At 41.1% G+C, this 25281-nt stretch overlaps 1 protein-coding gene across 2 annotated transcripts in view; it reads left to right on the plus strand.

Annotated features, from left to right (window-relative positions):
- pgm5 (phosphoglucomutase 5) overlaps positions 1-25281 on the plus strand; it is a 163152-nt gene that overhangs the window by 88585 nt on the left and 49286 nt on the right. For both annotated transcript variants that reach the window (XM_020526497.2, XM_048594907.1), the window contains one exon: positions 23609-23724. In XM_020526497.2, the coding sequence (XP_020382086.1) occupies positions 23609-23724 (116 nt within the window). The remainder of the gene's footprint in view (positions 1-23608; positions 23725-25281) is intronic.

Raw genomic sequence — 25281 nt, forward strand, 5'->3', positions numbered from 1 at the left:
GCTAATTCCTGATTCTGCACATCCCCACCCCTCCTGTGGAATCTACCAGGTCAGATACAATCAGAGTCGAGTGCAGCTGTGATGCCTTAGTAAGCCTAACATGATGGGCAGGAGACCAGCTGTTCCAACAAATTGACCCACACCCTTGATGGCCAGAGTATCATGACTAAACAAAATCTCCCATCCCAACTCCTCTGCCTTATCATCTTGTGGAAGAGGCCAACGTAGAAACCCTTCAGAAAAAAACCCCAGGGGTTAAAAAGGGGAATAGATGAATCTATAAAATTCCTTTGTGGCTCATCCAGATGATCATGCTTTGTTCAGGAGGTCAGGAATAAGTATAAAGTTATTCACTTTGATAGAAAAAGAACAGAAAGGCAGAATACTTCTTAAATGGTGACAGGTTGGAAAGAGCAGGTGTGTAAAACTATCTCAGTGTCCTTGTTTATTACTCATTAAATGTTACAGCAGGTGCACGGACTAACTAGTAGGGCAAATAATAATTTAGCTTTCGTCGCAGGAGGGTTTGAGAACAGGAGTAAAGATCTTGTGCTGAAGTCGTGTAGAGCCTTGGTGAGAATTTACCTGAAGTATTGTGTACAGTTTTGGTCTCCTTATCTCCTTCCCACAGAGAGAATATAATGAAGGTTCACCCAGATTAATCCCCAGGCTGATGATAATGGGTGTTTCATGGTTGTGATGTCATTGAGCATCAAAGGGAAATTGTCTGATTGTATCTTGTTCAATACGATCATTTCTTGCACTTGTATGGTGCAAATTTCCTTTGCCACTTATCAGTCCAGCCTGAATGAAATTCAGGTTTTGCTGCAAAATGCAGCTACAGTATTTGAGGATTGAAGAATGGCAATGAACATTGTGTCACTATCAGTGAACATCCCCAAGTTTGATCTAATAATGGATGGAAGGTCATAGATGAAGCATCTAAAGATGTTTCAGCATTCAGCAGTACCCTGAAGAACTCCTATTGTGCTATCCTATAGCTGAGATGACTGACTTCCAACAGCCACAGGCATCTTCCTTTGTACTAGGCATGATTCCAACCTGTCGGGGAGATGCCTGATTCCAATATTCTTAAGGCTCTTGATGTCAAGTTAATCACTCTCACTTTATCTCTGGAATTCAACTCTTTTGTCCTTGTTTGGACTAAGGCTATGATGAGGTCAGGAGCTGAATGGCCCTGGATGAACCCAAACTGGGCATCACTGCACAGATTATTGGTGAGCAAGTACCCCTTGTTAACATGACGATCTCTTCCATCACTTTGCTGATGATCAAGAGTAGATTAATAGAGCAGTAATTGGTTGGGTTAGATTCATCGTGCTTTTTTCCAGGCTGTACCTGAACAATTTTCCACATTTAGTGCCACTGTTGTGGTTGGAACCCATGGAGCAGAGGCATGGCTAGTTCTGGAGCACAAATCTATTGCCAGAATGTCATCAGAACTGGTAGCCTTTGCAGCTTACAATGACTTCAGCCATTTCTTGATGGTGGAGCGAATTGATTTGGCTGAAAGCTGGCATCAATGTTGTGAGGAGGCTGAGATGGATTGCGCACTTGGCATTTTTTCCTGAAATTGGATGCTTATACTTTAACCTTGTCTTTAACACTGATGTGCTGTGCTCCCCCTTTGTTGAGGAAAGTGATAGTTGGAGGACCTTCTTCTTCTTATAGTTTTATAATTGCCCCTCACCATTCATGATTGGATGTGACAGAACTGCAGAGCTTGAATCAGATCCATTGGTTTAGGAATAATTTAACTTTGTTTGTCACATTCAGCTTCCACTGTTTAACATGCAAGTAGCGCTGTGTTGTAGCTTTACCAGATCAACACCTTATTTTTAGATATGAATGGTGCTACCCCTGGATTCTTCATTGAACCAGGTTGATCTCCTGGCTTGATGGTAATGGCAACATGGGGTATACTGAGCTAGGAGGTTACAGATTGTATTTGAATAAAATTCAGCTGCTGATGATGACCCACAGCAGCTTGTCGATGTACCGTTTTGAGTTGCAAGATCAGTTCAAAATCTAACCCATGTAGCATGTTCATAGTACAACACAATTCGATGAGGGATATTTTCAAAGTGAAGATGAAACCTCATCTCCACAAAGACACTGTGGTGGTCATTACTACCAATACTATTTTGGGGCAGGTGCATCTGTGACAGTTACTTTGGTGAGGACAAGTTTAAGTAGGTTTCCCCATCTAGTTGGTTTCTAAACACTTGTTGCAGACCAGATCTAACAACCATGTCTTTTAGAATTTGGCCAACTGGATCAGTAGTGGCGCCACCAATGAATTGCTATGGATCTGGAGCGACATGTTAGCAAGATCAGGTAAGAATGGCAGATTTCCTTCCCAAAAGAGCACTGTAAATCAATTGTGTTTGATGATGGCAATTGGACGAGCTTTTAATTCCAAATTGTATTGAATTCAAATAAACCCATTTGCGAAGGTGGAATTTTTTTATTCACTTTTGGGAGGGGGCATCACTGGTTGGGCCAACACTTATTGTCCATCCTTAGTTGCCCTTGAGAAAGGTGGTAATGAGCTGCCTTCTTGAGCCATTGCAGTCCATGCGCTGTAGGTAGACCCACAAAATGGTTAGGGAGGGAATTTCGGATTCAAACCTACATTCCCAAAGCATTAGTCTGGGTCTCTGGTTTACTGTTTAATTGAGATTACCACGACATTACTGCATCCCTATTTGTAGGAGTGAAGAAGATTATGTAGAGAAGGAGTGCAAATTCACAAATAGAACATAGTTTTTGAAGGGCTTATTGTCCATGTGGAGCCTGCAAGAGTTACCAACTTCAAGAGGAAGTAGGATGAATTGGAAATAAAAAAAATCAAACTGTATCCAATGCTGAACACCGCACTTCTTGTCCAGGTCTTGGAGTGTGTGCAGAAGACATTTACTAGAATGGTATCAGGGATAAGGGAGTTCGGTTATGTGGAGAGACTGGAGAAGCTGGGACTGTTTTCCTTAGAGTGAGAAGCTTTAGGGAAGATTTAAGAGCAGAATTCAAAATTAGGAAGGAGAGTTGGTATCAGAGGACAGAGATTTAAAATAATTGACAAATGAACCAAAGGGGAGAAGAAGAGAATGTTTATATGCAGTGAGTTGTTATGATCTGGAATGCACTTGTGGTGGAAGGAGTTTTAATAGTAACTTTCAAAAGGGGAAATGGATAAATACTTAGTCCTGTGAATGTTTTTGATTTATGCAGGAAGTAGTGGAGTAGGACTAGTCAGATAACTCTTCAAAAGAACTGACACTGACATGAGGAGAAATTTCTTCACTCAAAGAACCATGAATCCTTGGAATTCTTAACCCCAAAGTGCAGTGAATGCTCAGTCATCAAGTGTATTCAAGACAAAGGTTGATAGCTTTTTGGATACTGACAGAGATGAGGGCTGCAGGGATTGGGCAGGAAAGTTGAGTTGAGATGGAAGATCGCCCATGGTCTTTTTGAATGGCTGAGCAAGCTCAAGGGGCCATATAACCACGATTACTCCAGCTCCAAACTGTAGTAACTGTAACTAGGTCAGCCAGATAAACCTCATAGGATATGAATTCCCTGATCAATGCTGTTAACCTGGCCTAATCAAGGAGCCCTAGCTGACAGATATAAACAGGAGTGTCAGAGGTTCTGCTCACTCTGAGAGCTGGTGCTGAGGGAGCTGGATCAGTGTCAAGGACTTTTTGCATGTAAATAAAGGGTGATTTGGTGATGGGATACTCACCTCTGTGGAGTTATTTCACAAATTGTTTTCTATTTCATGAATATTGCTTTCACTATGTATAATGTGTTTATGGAGTGTTAAATGAGGCAAAAATGCTTGGTGCTTGTGATTTCAGTGTAACTGGTTTTCCAGTGAAAGACATGTAGCGGAGAGTGAAAAGAGAGCAGCAATGTAGTGATGGATAGATAAAGAGGAACAGATCACAGCTAAACTGTGTCCAGCAATCCTCTCTCCTCACCCCTCCCCGTCAGCTGCAGTTCACTAGTGAGATTATAAACTCGGGATGGAAACAAGAAACTTTTTTTTTGCCCAGTGGGAGGTTCTGAATATTTGGCAAAGCAATGTGAAGCCTAGCTCGTTGCAGCGATAATACCACAGTGAGAGAATGCGAGTAATTAATGTTTGGCATTGCCAAAATACATGCATAAAACACTCAGGAAAATGTTGCATCCTCCCATCTGACCTGAATACTTTGGTTTTTGCTAAAAAGTTTACACCAAATGGGAGTTATACATATTTATCATCAAGATAGAATACACAGTGGGGATTCTCTCCACTATAGCCTATGCATGAATTATGCAGAAAACACGTACAATAAATAAACTGTAAAGGGTTTCATTATTAGTCAGGGACTCATAAAGTATGCATGAAAAATCTGCCCAGAGCACAGCAGATGATCTTAAAGGGGTGTTGCCTTTATTGGAAAATGTGGCTGTTTTTTTGTTTGTTTATTAGTTGGTGATGCTATAAAGGGAAAATGGAAAGATTTGCATTTGTACAGTGCCTTTCATGACATCCGCAGGTTTCAAATTGCTTTGCAGTCAGTGAAGTGTTTCTGAAGTGTCGTCAATTGTTAGAATGTAAGAAACTGCAAACACATCCTAACATCATTTAGAGATAGTAGGAACTGCAGATGCTGGAGAATCTGAGATAACAAGGTGTAGAGCAGGATGAACCTGCTCCTCTGATGCTGCTTGGCCTGCTGTGTTCATCCAGCTCTACACTTTGTTATCTTACATCATTTAATTCCACAACTGTGGCTCAGCTGGGAGCACACTCTCATTTTGGTCACATGCTTCTGGATTTGAGTCCCACTTGACTGATACTCTCAATGAAGTTTTGAAGGAACGCTGCGTTGTCAGAGGTGCTGTTTTTCAGATGAAAGGTTAACTTGAGGTTCCACCTGCCCTCGTGAATGGATGTAAATTATGTCATTTTGAAGAAGAGCCGGGAAGATTTTCCTGGCGTCCCTCATTCATTACTGACCTCTCAGTCAGGATCACCAAGAAAATAACCTAGATTATCTGATCATTGGGAGCTTGCAGTGGGCAAATTGGCTGCATGTATCCTATGTTACAATAGTGACTACACCTCAAAGAAAAATACCTTATTGACTATGTAGCGTGTCAAAAAAGTGCAAGTTTTTGTTTTGTTTTTGTACGAATTTAGCAATCACACGATTATTGAGAAGGCCTTGCACAACTGAAAGTATTTGTGCGAGTGTCATTTTATAGATGATTGTAATGAAAGCGTTGACTATAAACAATTCTTCGCACGTTTCAGCACCTTAGCAATTCAGCATTCCAGTCTTTATCATTTCATTGATTAAAATTAATTAGCTCTTACATTGTTAAACATAGAACATAGAACAGTCCAGCACAGGAAAGGGCTCTTTGGCCCACAATGTCATGCCGAACGTGACACCAAATGAAACTAATCCCTTCTGCCTGCCCTTGGTCCATATCCCTCCATTCCTTGCATATTCATGTGCTTATCTAAAAGTTTTTTTAAATGCCCCTATTGTATCTGCTGCCAACACTACCCCTGGCAGTGTGTTCCAGAATCCTACTACTCTCTGGGTTAAAAACTTATCCCTCACATCTCCTTTGAACTTTCCCCCTCTCACCTTAAATGCATGCACCCTAGTGTTAGACATTTCAACTCTGGGAAAAAGATTCTGACCGTCAACCCTATTGTCGCTATAGCAATTAGTGTAACTTTAATACATGTAAAACAATATATATATACATGCACATGTGGAGAACTCTCTTTACCCAGAGCAGGGTGATTACTCTGAACTCACTACCACGGGGAGTATATGTCATAAATAGTATAAAGGGAAGCTGGATAAACTCAGGAGCAAGTTCAGTTAATGAAGGACATGTTCATTTCTTTGCTGGATGATTTGATGAGTAGTCTCATGTATTCCAGAACTGAGACACTCAAATGGTTTCGACAATGAGTGCTAATGGCCTATTTAACTGCAGCAAGCACTGGAGTCACTTGTAATCTGTTCAAGTCCACCACACATACACAAACATACATGCATGCCCTTACCCAAACACAAAAGCATGTGCACACACTCATCAGTACCGACACATAGGCATAAACTCAAAAACATAGCTACACATAAAAACATAAAGGCCCAAACACACATGAACGGGTTGAAGATTGGACTAATAGCTACTAGGGCTGAGATCAAAGGTAAAAAAAAATGATATTGGAATTGTCTAGTCTGTATTTGTTTTAATCAACCTATGCTGTGACACTCTTCTCAGCAGGTTGGACTTGAATTCTGATCTTCTGGCTCGGAGGCAGGGACACTACCAGTGCTCCTGTTTAGCCTGTATAATTTATACAGATGCTGCACACCCCCTCAATACTTAAAGGCACATGGAGAGTGTACCATGAATGAGTCATGATATAGGCAGCAGAGGTTTAAAAGATCTCACGCAAATGGGATAGAAGGTAGATTATAAACGGCATAGTTCCCCAAAGTGTTAGAATTTCTCTAACTAGGGAGGGTATAAATAGAAAATGTGTTGCATATTTCTTTTTAATTCAGAAGGTCATGATTCAGAGGAATCTGAACACAAAATTTAGGATGACCGTGACTGAATGTAATCCCTGGTGGAATGTAGGGAAATGTGGTGGTAAACTTGTGCGCAATGGGCTTCCACAGCCAGACAATTTTATAAAATACTAGGTAATCTGTTTTATTGAAGTTGATTGAGGGATAAATATTATATCCAGTACATAGTAGAAAATTCACACACAAATTAGGAGCAGGAGTTGGCCACACAGCCCTTCAAAACCTCTCTGTCATTCAATAGATTGTGTCTGATCAAATTATTCCACATTCTCACCTGCCCGTGACAACCTTTCACATGCTTTCTTGTCAAAAGTCTTTATACCTCTGCCATAAAAGTATTCAAAGTCTGTACTTCCACTGCCTTTTGTAGAAGAGATTTCCAAAGACTGACAGCCCTTTGTGAAAAAAAAACTCCTCATCGCTGTCTTAAATGTGAAATACTCTATTTTTAAACAGTGATCCCTGGTTCTAGATTACCTCACAAGAGAAAACATACATTTTGCACACCTTGTCAAGGCTTCTCAGGATCTTTATGTTTCAATTGAATCACCTTTTACCATTCTCGACTCTCCTATCAGATACACGCCTAGCCTGTCCACCCTCCCCTTGTAAGACAATGCATCCGTTCCAGGTAAACATCTTGAAAACATTCTCTGAACAGGCTCCAACATATTTACATCCTTCCTTAAATAAAGTGACCAATAATGCAAACTGTACTCAGATGGGGTCTCACCGATGCTCTGTAGATCTTTTTTTAAATACAACCTTTTTTTTTAAGCAACCTGGTTGTCTAACAATTCACTCAGTATCACTCCCTGGTGCCTGTAATTTATTGAGTCCCTCCCTTTGTTTTACTCCCTGACTTACAAATGTTATTACACACCTCAGGAGCCGGTGGGACTTGAACTCAGGCCTCATGATCCAGAGGGAAGAACACTATCACTGTGCCTCAAGGGAACCATATCAATGCCCTGTATACCTGATGCACATTTGTATTAAATTCCCCTTCAATAAACAATCATGTTCTAATTGCTCTTCTAATTACTTGCAGAACCTGCAAACTAACCTTTTGTGATTCATACAGGAGACACCCAGATCCTTCCACATCTCAGATTGCTTCAATCTCTCACTCTTTAGCTAGTAGGTTCTTTTTATTTTTCCTGTCAAATGGACAATTTCACATTTTCCTGTTATCCTGTATTTACCAGATATTTGTCCAGTCACTTAGCCAATTTATCTTCCATTGCAGCCCGCATTATGTACTCTTCACAACTACTTTCACAACCCACCTTTGTGTCATAGCAAATTTAGCAACCATACCTTCAGTCCATTCATTAAAATCTTTTATATAAATTCTAAAATGTTGAGGGTCCAGCACTGATCCCAGTAGCATATCACTCATTAAATCATGACAACCGGATATTAGCCATTTATGGCTACTCTCTGTTTCCTGTTAGCTAGCCAATCTTCTATCCATACCAATATGTAACTCCCTCTACAATGAGCTCATATTTTGCATATAAATTTTTCATGCAGCACAAGTTTCTTTTGGAAATCCAAGTACAGTATTCTCAACACATTATTAATTCAAAGAACTCCAAGAAAATTGGTCAAATATGATTTCCGTTTCACAACACCATGTCGTCTCTGGTAGACTGATTTGAATCTTTCTAAGTGGTGGAGGCCGGTACAATTACAACATTTAAAAGGCATCTGAATGGGTATATGAATAGGAGAAGTTTAGAGAGATATGGGCCAAATGCTAGCAAATGGGACAAGATTAATTTATATTCTGATTGGCATAGTTGGATCAAAGAGTCAGTTACCATGCTGTACATCTCTGTGACTCTAAGTGCCCTGTAATGATGTCCTTTATAATAGCTCCTAACATTCATAATGATAGATTTTAAGCTAATTGTCCTATGGTTTCCTACTTTCTATCTCCCTCCATTTTTGAGTAAGAAAGTTACATTCTAATCTCATGGAATCTTCTCCATACCAAGCGAATTTTGAAAAATTAAATCCAAAACATCAACTCTCTCATTAGTCACTTCCTTTAAGATCCTAGGATAAAGAGGACCTGTGGTCTTCTCAGCCTGCTGTCTAACAATTCACTCAGTATCACTCCCCTGGTGCCTGTAATTTATTGAGTCCCTCCCTTTGTTTTACTCCCTGACTTACAAATATTTTAAATATGTTACCTAATATTTCTGTAATGAAAATTGATGCAAAATATCTTTTCAATTCATTATTTCATGTTAATAATTCTTTCACTTTCGATAGGACCAACGGTCACTTTTGTTAACCAATTTTTAAAAAATATCTGTAGAAACTCTTGCTAACTTTTATATTTCTGGCTAGCTTTCTCTCATACTGTAATTTTTCCCTCCTTATTAATCTTTCAGTGACTGTTTGTGTTTTATATTATGTGTAATCTTCTGACCCACCTTCACAAAATTAGATGCTTTTTACTTGCAGTTTGATACTACGGTAAACTTTTTTTTGGTTAACCACAGGTATTGGGCTCTCCCTTAAAATGTTTCATAGAATCCCTACAGTGTGGAATCAGGCCATTCGGCCCTTCGGGTCCACACTGAATCTCCAGAGAGCATTCCATCTGGACGCACCCCATCCGTGTAACTCTGCATTTCCCATACTAACCCTCCTAGCCAATTTAGCATGGCCAATCCACCTAACCTGCACAATTTTGGACTGTGGGAGGAAACCGGAGCACCCGGAGGAAACCCATGCAGACACAGGGAGGATGTGCAAACGCCACACAGACAGTTGACCGAGGGTGGAATTGAACCTTGCTCCCTGGCGCTGTGAGGCAGCAGTGCTAACCACCAAGCAACTATGCTGCCCTATTTCTCATGGGGATTCATCTATTGTGTACCTTCTGAAATATCCCCTTAAATGTCAGCCACTTCATCTCTATTAACCTATCCCTTACCTAAATTTTTGACTTCACTTTAGCCAGCTTGGCTTTCATTGCCTCATAATTGCCTTTATTTAAGTTTAAAATACTAGTCTTGGATCCACTCTTCTATCCCTCAAGCTGAATGTAAAATTCAATCATATGCTACCTTGAGGTCATGAACCAGTGTCTTGTTGCACAAAACCAGGCCTAGTGTAGCCTGCTCTCTGGTTAGCATCAGAACATGTTGTTTTTAAGAAGTATCATAAAAACATTCAATGAACTCTCCTGATCTTCATTTAGACAGTAGCTACAGAATGTTTCACAGGAGAGGGCAAATCAAGCTTTTGAAAGTGTATCATTCTCTCATTACTAGATTGCGAGTGTGTAACAAGAGATAGTAAGCTGTACTGTGAATTGTGGTAATCTTAGCACAGTTATAGTTAGTGTCTTGCTGCCAGTGTAGAGAGAGGTTGCTACATTCTTAACTTGGTTGAGTAACTACAACCGTTCAGTTTGAGTCTGGGGATAGTCATACGTTCTGTTTTATTACTATTTGTGACATGCAGTATTTAGCTTTGGAGACTAGCATATACATTGTGATTGTGTACAGTGCTGAATGTCAGACAGCATATTGAAGGAAGATTGATTTATTTTCCTGCAGTCACAGAACTCCACAGAACCTTTTCCCTTTAATCAGGCACAGTAAGTATTAAACTAGACAGAGAGAAACTGCTACAAAACAGACAGAAAGTTACGTATTTACTTAGTTTGTTCTATGACTAACTGGATATACATGGACAGAAAGTGCTGGAAGCAGACAGGAGATCAGAAACATCTGTGGAAAGAGAAACAGGAAACATTTTATGCTGATGAACTCCCCTCAAAACTGGGAAAAATTGGAACTGTAACAATGTGAAGATGGGGGTGGGGTGGTGGAGGGGGGGGGGGATGGGTGAACAAAAGGGAAGGTTAGTGACAGGGTGGAAAGAAAGAGAGAATAAATAGCAAAAGGAGTTATGGTGCAAGGCAAAAGGAGGTGTTAATAGGACAAGTAAAGAAACAAAGGACTCATCTAGAGGAAGTGTGAATAGCAGCAGCAAAAGAATCATCAGCAACTGCTGATTGAGAAAGTGATCTAGCCATACTTCACCATCATCCTATTTGTCATTTAATGTCTTCTGCTGCCCACCTTTTGTTCTTTTCTCCCTCTCCACTTCTTTGTAACTTTTTCCGGTGCTTATGGAAAGTGAATGGCCTGAAAAATTGGGCTGAATTTTCCCTCTCGAAGCGGGAAATGGGAGTTGGGATATTTCTAGTTTCAGAACACATCCCTGGAATCGTGGGATGCTGGAAAACAGTCATTCTTTGGCATTTAAACGTAATTGACATGGAGACTGAAGAAGGGTCCTGACCCAAAACGTCAGCTTTCCTGCTCCTCTGATGCTGCCTGGCCTGCTGTGTTCTTCCACACCAGACTGCTTCTCATAGGGAAGCTCGCAGAACCTGCAAGACTAATGAGAAAAACAACATCATGGCCACTGGTTAGAAATGATTAGCCACGATTGAAAACTTCAGTGGTAGTACTGGGACAGTGTCAGTCGCATTGCAGAGTGACAATTACTGATTTGGTGGGACATAGATGTCTTGGCATCTGCGTAGGAGCAGAGCTAGACTTCTCCTGTGAGGGCCAAGATTCTCTCCTCACAGCAGGTAAGGGCACAAAAGTCAGGCATTCCTCTACAATCACCGCCCCCACCATCCCCCGAACCTTCACAGTACCAGTTTTCTCTGCTGTTTTATGGGTCGTCTTCTACTGTAATGAGAAGAAGTTGAGAGTGTGGGGTGAACAAGTGACCTGACACTAGGTGGCACAGCACTTAGTGCTGGTGTATGTGGGGAAAAGGTAGTGAGGTAGTGTTTCCGAGGGATTGAGCAGGCAGGAAAGAGGACACACAGGGTTAGTGACTTTGGAGGCTGAGAGGACAGGGTGATGAAAAAAGAAGTTGTTGCCAATACTGAGAGTGGTTTGGTCTGAACCTTGGTGTGTGCAAAGACACTGATCGAGTGAATGTGTGGCAACAGAGAGAAGAGTACGGCACTTACTTTGGGGGAGTGGAGAAGGTCATTAATTTTCTACATTGCTAGCTGTTCTTCTGCATGCTGTGCATGGCACTGACCAGGCTGGCAGGGTTTGGCAATCTGCTCTCTATTTTAATCTCTGTATGCCGTCTCAATACACTTTTTTCTCTTTTTCTATCTCACTATTCATCTCCGTCTTTGTATCTCTCTCTTTTTCTATATCTATCTTTCTCTCTCTTGTTTTATCTCTATATTGAAAACTCTACCTCCTTCTATTCCTGTCTGTACTCCTTTCTGTCTTTCCTTCTGCTTCTCCTGCAGGATGAATAATCCCCTTGCTAATATCAACATAATGACATCAACTTTAAAAGAAAACATTACCATCATTATCCCATGTACTTCATCCGACAGAAGAAAAATAAATGACATAATCTTCGTGGGGCAATCTAGAATCAGAGGGCACAGTTTCAGAAGAAGGAAGCCTCCCATTTAAGGTTGTGATGAGGAGGAATTTCTTTTCTCAGAGGGTCATTAATCTTTGGAATTCTCTGCCTAGAGAGCAGTGGAGGCTGAATCACTGAATATGCTCAAGGCTGAGGTAGAAGAATCCTTCATCGAGAGGGAATGTAATTTTATCAGGGTGGCAGGACAGTGGAATTGTGAACACAACCATATCAACCACAATCTTAGTGAATGATGGAGCAGGCCCAAATGGCTAACCCCTGTGCTTATTTCTTACGTTATCATTTTGAAATCGATTACAGACTGTCTTTTCCACAGGTTCCTAAAGTGCAGTAAATTGAAGGCAAATGTATCTCAGATTGTAGAAGCAATACCCCCCAGACTACCAATGATAAGGTGCTTCAAGAAATGCTGATAATGAGAAAGAGCTTAGGGGTCAGAACAAGCTAATCAGATTAGATCAAGCTACGCAAATGATTGATGAAACTTAAAATGATGCAGGACTGAATATGCTTTAGTACTTTAAAGTACGTATTAAAATCACTGGATTGTGTTAATTCAACTTTTTTCCCTAATACCACCACAGAGTGGAAAAGCTAAAGTCATGGTCAAGTCATTCCCAACAACAAACTGCTCAACTTTCTGTCCTTTATTATTCTTATGAATATTTCTCAGCTGTTTCTTAATACTTACCTTTGATGTAATGCAGTGATGGTGATGGATCTCACAGGACGTCAATTCTAAACCTCACGCATAATTATTAGCTAGAAGTAATGTTAACTCAGAATATCTTCAGAAACAATCCCGAGTAATAGAGGGAAAAAGTGAGAACAGATATGATTTTAGAAATTATTTCATGGTTGGGCATAAATTTAAATGCTTCAATTTTCAAAGCCATTGTTAAAATAGAAAAATGTATTGTTTTCCAAAGGACTGTGTCCATGAAATGCTGAGATATTTGCCTTTCAGTCTTTGGAACATAAACTTGATGTCACGCAAAACTCAGCTACTTGTGTTTGAACTCGCACAATTATTCCACTCTAGAAAGCCCAGCATGTGGATAGAACTGGAGCCAATCTTTTTGCATTTTTATAACTTCTTTTGACATTACAAACGTGTACCTTGTAACTCAACAACTCCTGTTTTAGTCTATTCCTATTTGCAGGGGAGCAAATAAATCCACAATTAACATTTGCCCATTATTAAGAGTTGCATACTATTAAACATAAATAAGCATAATTGCATACGCACAAAAATGCATAATTAACAACCATGCTGACCTTTTGCATTTGTTGCTGACCTGCAATGCATCAATTTTAAAATTCTCATTCTTGTGTCCAAATTCATCCAGTCTCACTTTTCCCATCTCTGGAACTTCTTCCAGCCTTAAAACCCTTCAGCATCTATGCACTTAAATTCTAATCCTTCTTGCACTTCCAGTTTCCTTTGATTTTGTGTAGGTAATTCAGCCTTAAGGAACACACCAACAGGAATAGGCTATTCAGATTGTTGGACCAGCTCCATATTTTAAAATAATCATGGCTGATCAGATGCTTCAATATCTTATACCCATACTGTCCCCATTACCTTTTATTCCACTGGTAGTCAGAAATCTAACAATCTCTAGCTTGAACATAATAATGACTGAGCTGCCACAGCCCCCTGGGTTGGAGAGTTTCAAAGAATTTCACAACCTTCTGAGTAAATCAAAATCTCCTTGTCATAGTCCTAAATGGCAGTCTCTTATTTTTAAATTGTGTCTCCTGGTTCTGGAATCTCCAAGCAGGGGAAACATCTGACCTATCTATCCCTTTAAGTATTTTGTAGGTTTCAGTGAGATCATCTCTCATTCTTTAAAAGAATACAGGCATAGTTTACCTAATCTCCCTTCATAGATCTGTCCCTCATTCTTAGGAACAAGTCTTTGCACCCTCTCTGTAGCAATAATATTTCAATCTTACCGCTGCTGAGGTCCTCAGCACTGGAGTTTCCTCCCTAAACTTTTTCTACTTCACTTTCCTCCTTCAACTGGCTCATTAAAATCTACCTCATTGATTGAACTTTTGGTCATCTGCCCTCATACCTCCTTATGTGGTGCAGTGTCAATTTCTTTTTGTCTGGTAATGCATTAGGGTGGCACAGTGGCTCAGTGGTTAGCACTGCTGCCTCACAGCACTAGAGGCCTGGGTTCGATTCCACCCTCAGGTGAGTGTCTGTGTGGAGTTTGCACGTTCTCTCTGTGTCTGCATGGGTTTCCTCCCATAGTCACAAAGGTTGCATACTGGGTGGATTGGCCATGCTAAATTGCCAATAATGTTCAAGGATGTGTAGATTAGGTGGGTCATAGGGGGATGGGTCTGGGTGGGATGCTCTGAGGGTCAGTGTGGACTTGTTGGGCCGAAGGGCCTGTCCCCACACTGTAGGGATTCTATGATCATGTGAGCTACTTGGAGATTTTACATGTCAAAGGTGCTATATAAACACAAGTTCCTGTTGTTTAAAAAAAAGTTGCTTGAATGGATGTCTATTTCACTTTAATCTCCCTACTACTAACAGTATGCTTCATTTTCTGATTAGCATCTTATATCAAGATTTGTCTTAAAAAAATCTTAATAGCTGGGTATTTGTGCTAGTTTTCTTCGCCAAATAACGTTACGCAGGCCTAGAAGAAAACATTATGAAGTTCATGACTATCGCAGCTTGACATTACAATGCACACTTTTCATGGACTAGGTTTAACAGCCCTGGCAAAGGCAAGACAAACTTTTATACTGCAATAAACACCGTTAAATCAAGTCTCAGTTTTAGCTGCAGATCATTAGCAAAAGCTGTCTCAGTGGGAATAAACAGGATTAATAAATATTATATGTGTCATGGACTGGAGGGTACAAAATTAAAGTAGTGATGTTAAACCGCTGCACCCCCACTTGCTGGCATATAGTGTTCAATTTGAGGCAGAACACTTCAGGGGGGATGTCAAGGCTTTAAAGAGGCTGCACATGAGGATCACTGTGTTAAGGTACTTAGTTACGTGGAGAGCCTAGAGGGAATAAGATTATTTTCTTTAGAGCTGACAAAGTTCAGTGAAGGTATGAGAGTCTTTTTGAAAATCGTAAGGGGTTTTGATAGAGTAAAATGTGTCCAGTGGAAGAAGGGTCAGTATTCCAAGGATACTGATTTAAGGAGTTGGCAAAAGCACCACAGAGCAGATGAGAAGAATATGTTTGTGCAGAGAACTATGATGACCTGGACAGCATGGTCTGAAGTGTGATGGAAACAAATTCCATTGCAACTTCCAAAAGGGAGATTTCCTGTAAAGGGACATTTGCAGTGTAATGGGGTGAGTACAGGGGAATGGGGGCAACAAAATAGCTCTTTCAAGGAGCTGAACCAGATACAATGGAGTGAATGGCATCCTTCTATATTGTAGCATTTTATGATACACATACGGTTACATAACAATTGTTACATCTATTCTTACTTGGAAAAGAAATGTTCTACTGTAAGCCATCTGACATTTTCATTCAAGAATGGAGATTATCTTCCAGGAAACTAAGACAGATCAATGGGTCAGGAGCAGATCTATGATACTGCGATGGATTGAAGTGGCCAGCTAGCTTGCTGTGACTGTATCAACCAAACAGGAAAGGGAAGAAAGAAACAACCTGCATTTCTGTAGCACCTTTCTCACACAAATGCACAAACTCTCTCTCTCACACACACTCCACCACTTCCAGCTCCTGTTTCCATCTGTTGTTACATGGGACTGATCACCTATATATGCTGTGGCCAAGGACTACTTAGCTCATTGGCTTTCTAGAAGAATGATAACAGGAGACAAAATTAACCATTCAGAGAAAATTAAGACATTGTGTTCCATCTTCTAAAAACTGTAATTCAGATTCATAGTCGAATAGAAATTATTTTGCTGTATTTAGTTTGTCACTCTCTCTATTAGAACTCTCTGCTTAGATTAAATCCAGAGATAGCATTCCTGGCTTTCTGAAGGAGGTCTAAACAAAATAAAGTGAAACAGATTTTGGTTCTTTTTGCCTTTGAGGCAGGAGCCTGGGAGGACTAGTTCACTTCATTCCTTTTGATTTATGGAGAGATAAAATAATACATTCCTTTATACCATCTCAAGTTAGAAAGGGCCTCACATTTCCTCAATTTCCTCCCACAGTGGTTTAACCTGATATGTAAGTAATGCATTCAATTTATTGTTTATGGAATGAACATAAGCACATAAGGAAAAGGAGCTGGAGTGTGCCATTTGGCTTTTTGAATGTGCAGCACCAGTAAAGTAGGATCACGGTTGATTTTCTACCTCAACTTCACCTTCCCACACTATCCGCATATCCCTTCATTTCTGTGGTACCCAAAAATCAGTCAATCTATGTCGTGCATGTCCTCAATGATTGAGCATCCACTGTTATCTGAGTGGAGAACCCCAACGATTCACAACCCTTTGAGTATTTCTTCTCACCTCAGTCAAAAATGGTGATGTCCTTATTCTGTGACAATGACCCCATGTTCTAGATTTCCCTACCAGCAGAAGTATTTTCACAGCATCTACCCTGCAGAGCGTCATAAAAATGTAATGTTTCAATGTGATCACCTTCCATTCTTCTGTACTTTAGGGAATATGGTCCTAGTCTACTCTGTGCCTCCTCACAGGTCAATTCCAGCAAACAAATCTAGTGATCATTCATTCTCTCTATGGCAAATATGTTCCCTCATTAGGTGTAGAGACGAAACCTGCACAGAGTACTCCTGATGTAAATGCACTTTGGAAAGGATAACTTTATTCTTTACTTAAACTTGGTGACGGATTTAAGTTTTGTTCACCTAATGTTCAGCATGTTTAGTCAGAATTATGGATGAAGAAAGACAAAGGAGTGATCAGATGCTGCAAAAATCATCTGTGAATGTAGCTTGATGTTGTTGGGACTACTACAATATAATATTGTCCAGTTTTGTTTCTAGATTCAGGGAGAGGTTTGCAAGTATTTTTCTATTTTGAAATTGTCCTATTCAATGACTTGTCTTCACATAGCAATGTCACAGTGCTTCACAAGAGTGTCATGAGACAAATTTTGACACCAAGGAGTTATTCAGGACAAGTATTGAAAAACTAGGTCAAAAAAGTCAGTTTTAGGTGTGACTTGAAGGAAATGAAAGAGCTGGAGACGTTTAGTGGGAAATTCCAGAGTTTAGTGCCGCTGAATCCATGGCTGCCATTTTCTCTTTGTTACTGTTTCATGGGATGTGGACATACTGGCCAGTCCAGCAAATTTTGTCCATCCCTAATTGTGGTTGAGAGATTAGTCCTGAGCTTCCTTTTTGTATCAATGCAACCATATGGCATAGGGAATCACACACCATTGTGTGATTAAGGAAGGGGGGTTCTGTGATTTTGACCCAGCAACAGTGAAGGAATGGTGATATATTTACAAGTCAGGTGGTGTGTGGCTTGGAGAGGAACTTGTAGGTGGTGGTGTTCCTGTGCATCTACTCCCCTATCCATTTAGGTGATATAGGTCATGTTTTTGAAAGGTGCTGTCAAACGAGCCTGGGTGAGTTGCTGCCGTGCATTTTATAGCTATACATGCAAATATAAAACCTACGAGCATGCGTAGGCTATTTGATCCCTCTGGCTTTCTCTGCCATTCAATGAGTTCATCACTGATCCGATTGTGACCTCAATTTCACCTTTCTGCCAACCACTGAAAACCACTGGCTTCCTTGTAATCCAAGGATCTATCCACCATTGCCTTAAAACTATTCAAATAACCCCTGCCTCCACTGCTCTCTGAGAAAGAGAGTTCCCTCTGAGGGGGGAAAGAAGTTATCCTCATTTCCTCTTTAAGTTGGAAAATTTATTGTAAAACTGTGTCCCACAAGTTCCAGTCTCTCCCACAATGGGAAACAACCTATGTATTTCTTGCTATTACAATGTGCATGATGGTGAAGGGAGTGAATGTTGATGGTGGTGGATGGAGTGCCAATCAAGTGAGCTGCTTTGTCCTAGATAGTATTGGTCTTCATGAGTGTTGTTGGAGCTGTGCTCATCCAGGCAAATGAAGAATATTCATCACTCCCGACTTGTGGCTTGTAGATGGTGGACAAGCTTTGGAGATGTGAGTTACTCTCCAGTGTCCTTATATTCTTTTTGTAATATGGAGTTCAAAGCACAAGGCACAGAACTCCAGATGCAATGCATACAAATTTAGCACTTACTTCTCTACTTTTCAGTTCAATCCCTTTTGAAATAATACTTAGGTTTAGTTTCTTTTACTGGCCTTTTAACTAGCATTGCTTCTTTTAGTGATCTGTGTACATGTACTCCCAAATTTCTTTGCTATTCTGCAGCATTAGGACTCTGATTTTCCAAGTAATGTATGACTTCCTCATTTTTGCACCAAAATGCAATCGCTCACACATTTGAGTGTTGGAATTAATCTACCAACAGTATGCATATTCTCATAATTTGTTGGAATCCTCCTCAATCTTGACCATGCCCTCTCAATTTGACGGTATCCACAAATTTAGGAATTGTGGCTTTGATGCCAATTTGTATGTCATTAATATGCAAATCCCGGAACAGCGTGTGGGCTGCGAGGCCTGGAGCAGCATGCAGGTAACGAGTCCTGGGAGGAGACCAGCATGAGGGAGGCAGTCCTGGAACTTAACAGAGCAGCTGAGTGTCGGTATGGAGTGGACTGGGTCTGGGAGCGGAGCGGGGACGGCTGTCGGACTGGGGTCTGGCGTGGGTGGACAGACCACGTGGGGAGGCCCTGTGCTGAGCTGCTACAATGTAATATCTATTTGAAATTTCCTACCTTACTTTAATGTCAACATTTTAAAGATGTCCTATTTTTAACTTATTTTCAACTCTGTAAAGTAATGTAACTACTTTTATTCCTCTGGTGTATCCAAGAATTGTACCTAGGTACTTGTACCTAAGATGTACCCATAAGAACATAGAACATACAGCACAGTACAGGCCCTTCGGCCCATGATGTTGTGCCGAACTTTTACCCTAATCCTAAGGTTTATCAAACCCCCACCCCTACCTTATACTATCATCCATATGCCTATCTAATAGCCGCTTAAATGCCCCTAATTAGGCCGACTCCACTACCCTCTCCGGCAATGCATTCCACACCCTGACCACTCCCTCTAAGAAGACAGACATTGTAAAAGCTTTTCACTGTGCTCCTACAATGGAGTACATGTGACAATAAAAGGATATTCTATTCTAAATTATGAACAACAATGGCTCCAGCATTGATCCTTGTGGGACCCACTTCCCACTTCCTACAATCTGCTCTCTGTATTACAACCAGCCAGCTATCCATTATGCTACTTGATAGGGCAGGATCTGGTCATACACAAGTGTGAACAGAAAGATGACAATTTGAATTGAAGTGCTGGTGGAGAAGGATAAACAGAAAGTGTACCTTTGGATGGGGGGATGGCGGTGGTGGGGGTAGTCATAGGATTCAATTAACTAGGCTTTGGATGATTTAAGGAATGGGAATCTGGCTGAGAGATCATTGGAAACGCAGGCAGAATTTATAGGCCTCAGGTTTTAATGGCCATAGTGAGTTTAGTAGCAGGATGATTGGGCAGGAGGATGGTTTGGGGGACCCTGCCATCTTTACGTTATCGGAATTATGATTTTGGTAGAGGACCTGTAGATAGCTTTTCCATTCAGCCACCAATTGAGACACAAAAGTAATGCCAAATTAATGACCTCATCCTGTTCCTATTCATTCAGCAGCACGGTGCGAAGCCTGAAAAATAGACCCTGTTGCTAGGCGATTCTGTCATTCAACTAGTTGCTGGAGAGACTTGGCATTAGGGAGTTCAGGGGCTGAAAGCCACTACTGTGTGTTGCCACTGACCCCCTCACAACCTAGGACATCCGCCCCAGGAACCTCCTTTCACCAATCCTGATCTGTGCCTCAGTTTATTGCCAACTCTGAACCTTTGGCTGATGTAGTCACTGCCTTACCATTGACATTACTGAACAAGTAAGAGCTGATGGCCTCCTATTGGATCAGATGGGAATTCCACCCCAGGGCCCTTCATTTCACAGTGCCTGATTGAACTTCTTGTTTCATAGTATGTTTACTTAATGTGATGTGTCTTTCTGAAAAGAGCCAACATGGATTCTTGCTTGCCATGCTTGTGAGACCCCTGTCACTTCCATTAAATACAGCCCATGTTGTCTGGAGATGGCAGATTCATAGATGAAGGTTCAATAAGAAATAAGCACAGGTAAACAGATTGGGTGCTGCAAAGATCAGATGAGGATATGGAGTTGGAAGATCATTTTGGGGACAGAGTAGTTAGAGACAGCATCCTTTAGCCTGAGATGGTTACTTAAAACGAGAATGGAATTTCCATTGAGAATATGCAGTTTGTGAAAGGATTTAAAGACATTGGCTGCTGTCTTGCTAAAGGTAATCCAAATAAAACAGTTACAAAGAACGGACAAGAAGCATTGCAAGACTACAGAATGTGCATTTCAAGTCCAGATGTTTGATTACTCTGTCTGCAGAGAAATGTTTCCTCTTTTTAACCTCTCTTTCATTAGATGTTAGTGAATGGGGTGTTAGAATTTGGGCTCTTCTTGGGATAATCTGAATTGTATTCATCACAAAGCTTTCAAAGACAGGCTTCTGATACCAAAGGCTTCCTGGAAAGAATGGTTCGAGTTCTCAGAAGCATCATGACCGGGCGTACTGGAAATGTGACAGTGGAAAATCTCCTCTTTGATTGTGTAAAGTGTTTATCGTCATTATTTCAGAACCCGGTTACATTTGGAACAGGTCAAGAGGTGGTTGTCTTGAATCAAGTCTCTTTGATAGCAAAATAAAGGAAAGGGACAACAATTCCATGCTTCAAGTAGGGTGCATACTTAGGAACAGGAAGAAGTCTTTCAACCCTTTTAATTTGTTCTTCCATTCAGTAGGGTCATGGCTGATCTGCATTTTAACTCTACCTTGTATCCAGAAACTATAGTCACATTGCCAGATTTTTGCATGGCAATCTCATTTTCCATTCATCTCTTGCTTCAACAACTTTTTTAGGGAAAGGGAGTTTCAGACTTCCACTATCCTTGGTGTGAAGATGTTCTTCCTGTGTCACCCCAAATACCTGGCTCCAATTTTGAGGTTCTGCCCCATTGTGCTGCATTCCCACACTAGAGGAAAATGTCTTTCTTTATTCATCCTACCAAATCCTTTAATCTTCTTATACATCTCAGTTAGATCACCCTTTAATCTTCTCTATTCAATGGAAAATAACCCTAGTCCAAGCAAGTTGTTGTCATAACTCTTGTAGCTCTGGTATCATTCTGGTGAATCTGCACTATGCTCTTTCCAAGGCTAGTACCTTCTTCAGGTCTGGTGTCTAAAACTGAAGGTAGTGCTATAGTATACACACAATGGAGAGGATCTCAGTCAGCCAGGCGTCCATAACACAGTAGTCCCAGTTTATTAGCCAGTGTGGTAAGCGTATAGGTTTGTTAACAGTAGCTTGAAATTTCTTGTTTCATGGTATGTTTAATAATCACATGTTCCAGCTATGAAGAGTTTAAATTGTTGCTATCATTGTAACTGTAATGCAAACAGCAATTTGTTTGAGAGAACTTTAAGATCTGGCCCCAGTCCTGTAGGGCATGGAATCTCGTAGAAAATCATCTTACCATACTTATTGGCCCAGATACTCAGAGAGTTAGGGCAACACAGGAGCCCTTAAAAATTGGTCTACAGGCACCAGATTCCAGAATGCTTGCCCTTATTCTTGTTTCTGGCAATTTTTGCCAGTGTAAGATAACAGGGTGGACAGTCATCTTTCACACAACACTCCATGACCTGCGGCTCCATTGCAGGGGGAGCAATAGAGGTGTGAGCAATGGGCAGCTCACACCTCCCTATAATTTTACTGGAGTCGGTCCTCTTCTTTAAGTAGACATTGTTAAGTAGACATGATGAAACATGTAGGAATCCCAGTCACAGAGTCAACGAGTCGTACAGCACAGAAACAGAGTCTTCAGTCCAGCTCTCAAGTGGGAAACCAAAACAATAACTGTCACCTGTTCCTGGAACTTGTACATTTGACAGGCTTTGAAGTACAGAAAATGTTCTTTTGCTGTGGTTCGATGCTGTGTTACAAGTTAGATGTGTTTTCAGCTGCAACATTTAATTATAAGGCTGTATCTTGCAGATGTAAATTGATGAGTATTATGTAAGTGTAAGATAAATTACAGCCATTTTCACATTAAAAAGCATACTCTTATCCATCCAAAACTGAAGAAAGCACTGCTTGAGAACTCATGTAGCAATAGCTGAGTACATTATGAATACTTGGTTGAGTATCAAAAGATCCAGAACCAGACCTTTTGCCTAACAGTTGCAAGCATTTATTAAAGGAATAGCTGTCTTTGCTGTAGTTACAAATGTAGATGTTTGTTTCCTTTTACAACAAATTGATCAAATTGAGGGGTTTTCTTATTGCCTTTTTAAATAAGAAATGTTTCAGTGTGGTGACCTTGAATGAGATTAGATTGTTTTTTTTTGTTATTGTCTATTTCAAAGACATCCTGAGATTTGGCCACAGTGTATATTGGTGAACGGCAATGGAAGATACATTGGGAGCATGGAAGGGAATTGGGGGGTGCATGGAAGAAATATGGGAGTTATTTGGGGGAATGAAGGGCACATGAGATGCATGGGTTGAGACAATAAATGAAGGGGGTGAACAAGTGAGGGCCTAACATTGTAATTAAAATTGGCTGATGTCCTAGTAAACAGAGGTGGGCACTTTAGCCTACCAGCCTGGGCGTCCATTCACTTGTAAGCTACCTTGGGCCTGTGGTGGGCCCAACTCCATCCTACCCTTGACCCCTGGAATAAAAACCTAGTGTGCAGAGGCCTTTTGTTAAGAGAGACAGGTTGGCTGTTCACGAGGTTTCCTGAATCAACCCTCTAACCTCCTTCGTGAAAATTCAATCTTTTGCTTCTTAGGAAGACATTATGGCAATAGGATTTGCAATTATACCTTGTTTTTCATAACTTGAGGCCATCTCAAAGCATATTACAGATGGTGAAGCACTTTTGAAGTGTGATCACTGTTGTACTGATAGAAATATGGCAACTGATTTTCACGCAGCCTGAACCAATGTACTATATTTTGATAATGATTGCATAATCTGTTTTTGGTGATGATGTGTAAGGGATAAATATTGGTCAGATATTGGGAAGAACTTCCTGCTCCTCTTCAGAACAGCATCCATTGGGTCTTTTATATCTGCCCAACAGACCTCAGTTTAACTTCATCCATAAACGTCACCTCCAAAAGTTCAGCACTGCCTTAATAAAGTATAGGGGATGCCAGCTTAGAATTTCTGAAGTGGGATTTGAACCCACAATCTTCTAAGTCACATGTTCAGTCCACATACTTAAACAAATGTGCTCACGTTTGTCTTTCATAGGGTAGGAAAAGTCATGAAGATTCCTGTATATGAAACACCGACAGGCTGGAAATTCTTTGGGAATTTGATGGATGCTGGAAAGTGTTCCCTGTGTGGAGAGGAGAGCTTTAGTACAGGTAATGAATGCACTCTCTGTCTTTTTGCAGAACTCATTTCCACTGACGTGATGCATTTCACAGGCGGATGCTAGTGAGACAGGAATCGAATGTAGAACTGCCAATCTACATTCCCCAGTTCCTGCCAAATATTGTCATAGTTAACCTTCTCCCAGTTTAGTACTTTCACCCAAGGATTACTGTTATCCATATTCATAAGTAACGTAAAACTTATGGAATTATGATCACTGTTCCCGAAATGCTCTCCCATTAAAACTTGATCATCGGGTCAGGCTCAATGCCCAGTAACAGGTCCATTCCCTACTTAAACTATTTACATATTGCTTCCAGAAGCCCTGCTAGATGTAACTAACAAATTCACCCTCTTGTTCAATCCTCTGCTGCTAAGGAAGGCCCAGTCAATGTATGGGATTTTAAAATCACCCAAAACAACAATCCTGTTATTTTCTCATTTTTCCATAATCTGTCCACCTCTCTCTTCCTCTATCTCCTGCTGGCTGTTGGGAGACCTGTGGTACAACTCAATCAATCCAATTACACCCTTCCTATTCCTGAGCAGTACACAACTGGTCTTGCTGGATGAGCCCTCCAAGACCCACAGCTTTGATATTCTCCCTTATCAGTAACGCAACTCCCCCACCTCTTTTGCAACCCTCTCTACCCCACCTGAAACATCTAAATACTGGAACATTAAGCTGCCAGTCATCGGCCTTACCTTTCATACTCCTTGCGTTTAAACAAATACACTTCAGACTGCAAGTCCCGCTGTTTTCACTAACCCCTCCCTGTCTGTTCTTCCTCTTAGCTTTACTGGCTTTAGTCTGTAACTCCTCCTCTGTCATTTCACTTGCTGACCTACTGCTTTGGTTCCCCCACCCCTGTCACACTGGCTGAAGCCTATCCAATCAGCTGGACAGCAGGGCCACAACCAATCAGGTGTTCTTTCTCCCAGAGCTTGTTGTTTCGAAAATGTGAGATCGATTTCCTTTCTAAAGTGAGACAACAAGGTGCAGAGCTGGATGAACACAGCAGGCCAAGCAGCATCATAGGAGCAGGAAGGCTGACGTTTTGGGCCTAGACCTTCATCAGAAATGCGGGAGGGGAAGGGGGTTCTGAAATAAATAGGGAGAGAGTGGGAGGCGGATAGAAGATGGATAGAGGAGAAGATAGGTGGAGAGGAAACAGACAGGTCGAAGAGGCGGGGATGGAGCCAGTAAAGGTGAGTGTAGGTGGGGAGTTAGGGAGGGGATAGGTCAGTCCAGGGAGGACGGACAGGTCAAGGGGGCGGGATGAGGTTAGTAGGTAGGAGATGGGAGTGCGGCTTGAGGTGGGAGGAGGGGATAGGTGGGAGAAAGGACAGGTTAGGGAGGCAGGGACGAGCTGGGCTGGTTTGGGATGCGGTAGGGGGAGGGGAGATTTTGAAGCATATTCCCAAGCAGAATATGAGTTGCTGTTCCTGCATCCGCTTGAGAACCCTGCAGCCCAATGGTATCAATGTGGACTTCACAAGCTTCAAAATCTCCCCTCCCCCTACCGCATCCCAAAACCAGCCCAGCT

This window comes from Rhincodon typus, chromosome 3, assembly GCF_021869965.1.
Source record: "Rhincodon typus isolate 14 chromosome 3, sRhiTyp1.1, whole genome shotgun sequence".
Taxonomy (NCBI): domain Eukaryota; kingdom Metazoa; phylum Chordata; class Chondrichthyes; order Orectolobiformes; family Rhincodontidae; genus Rhincodon; species Rhincodon typus.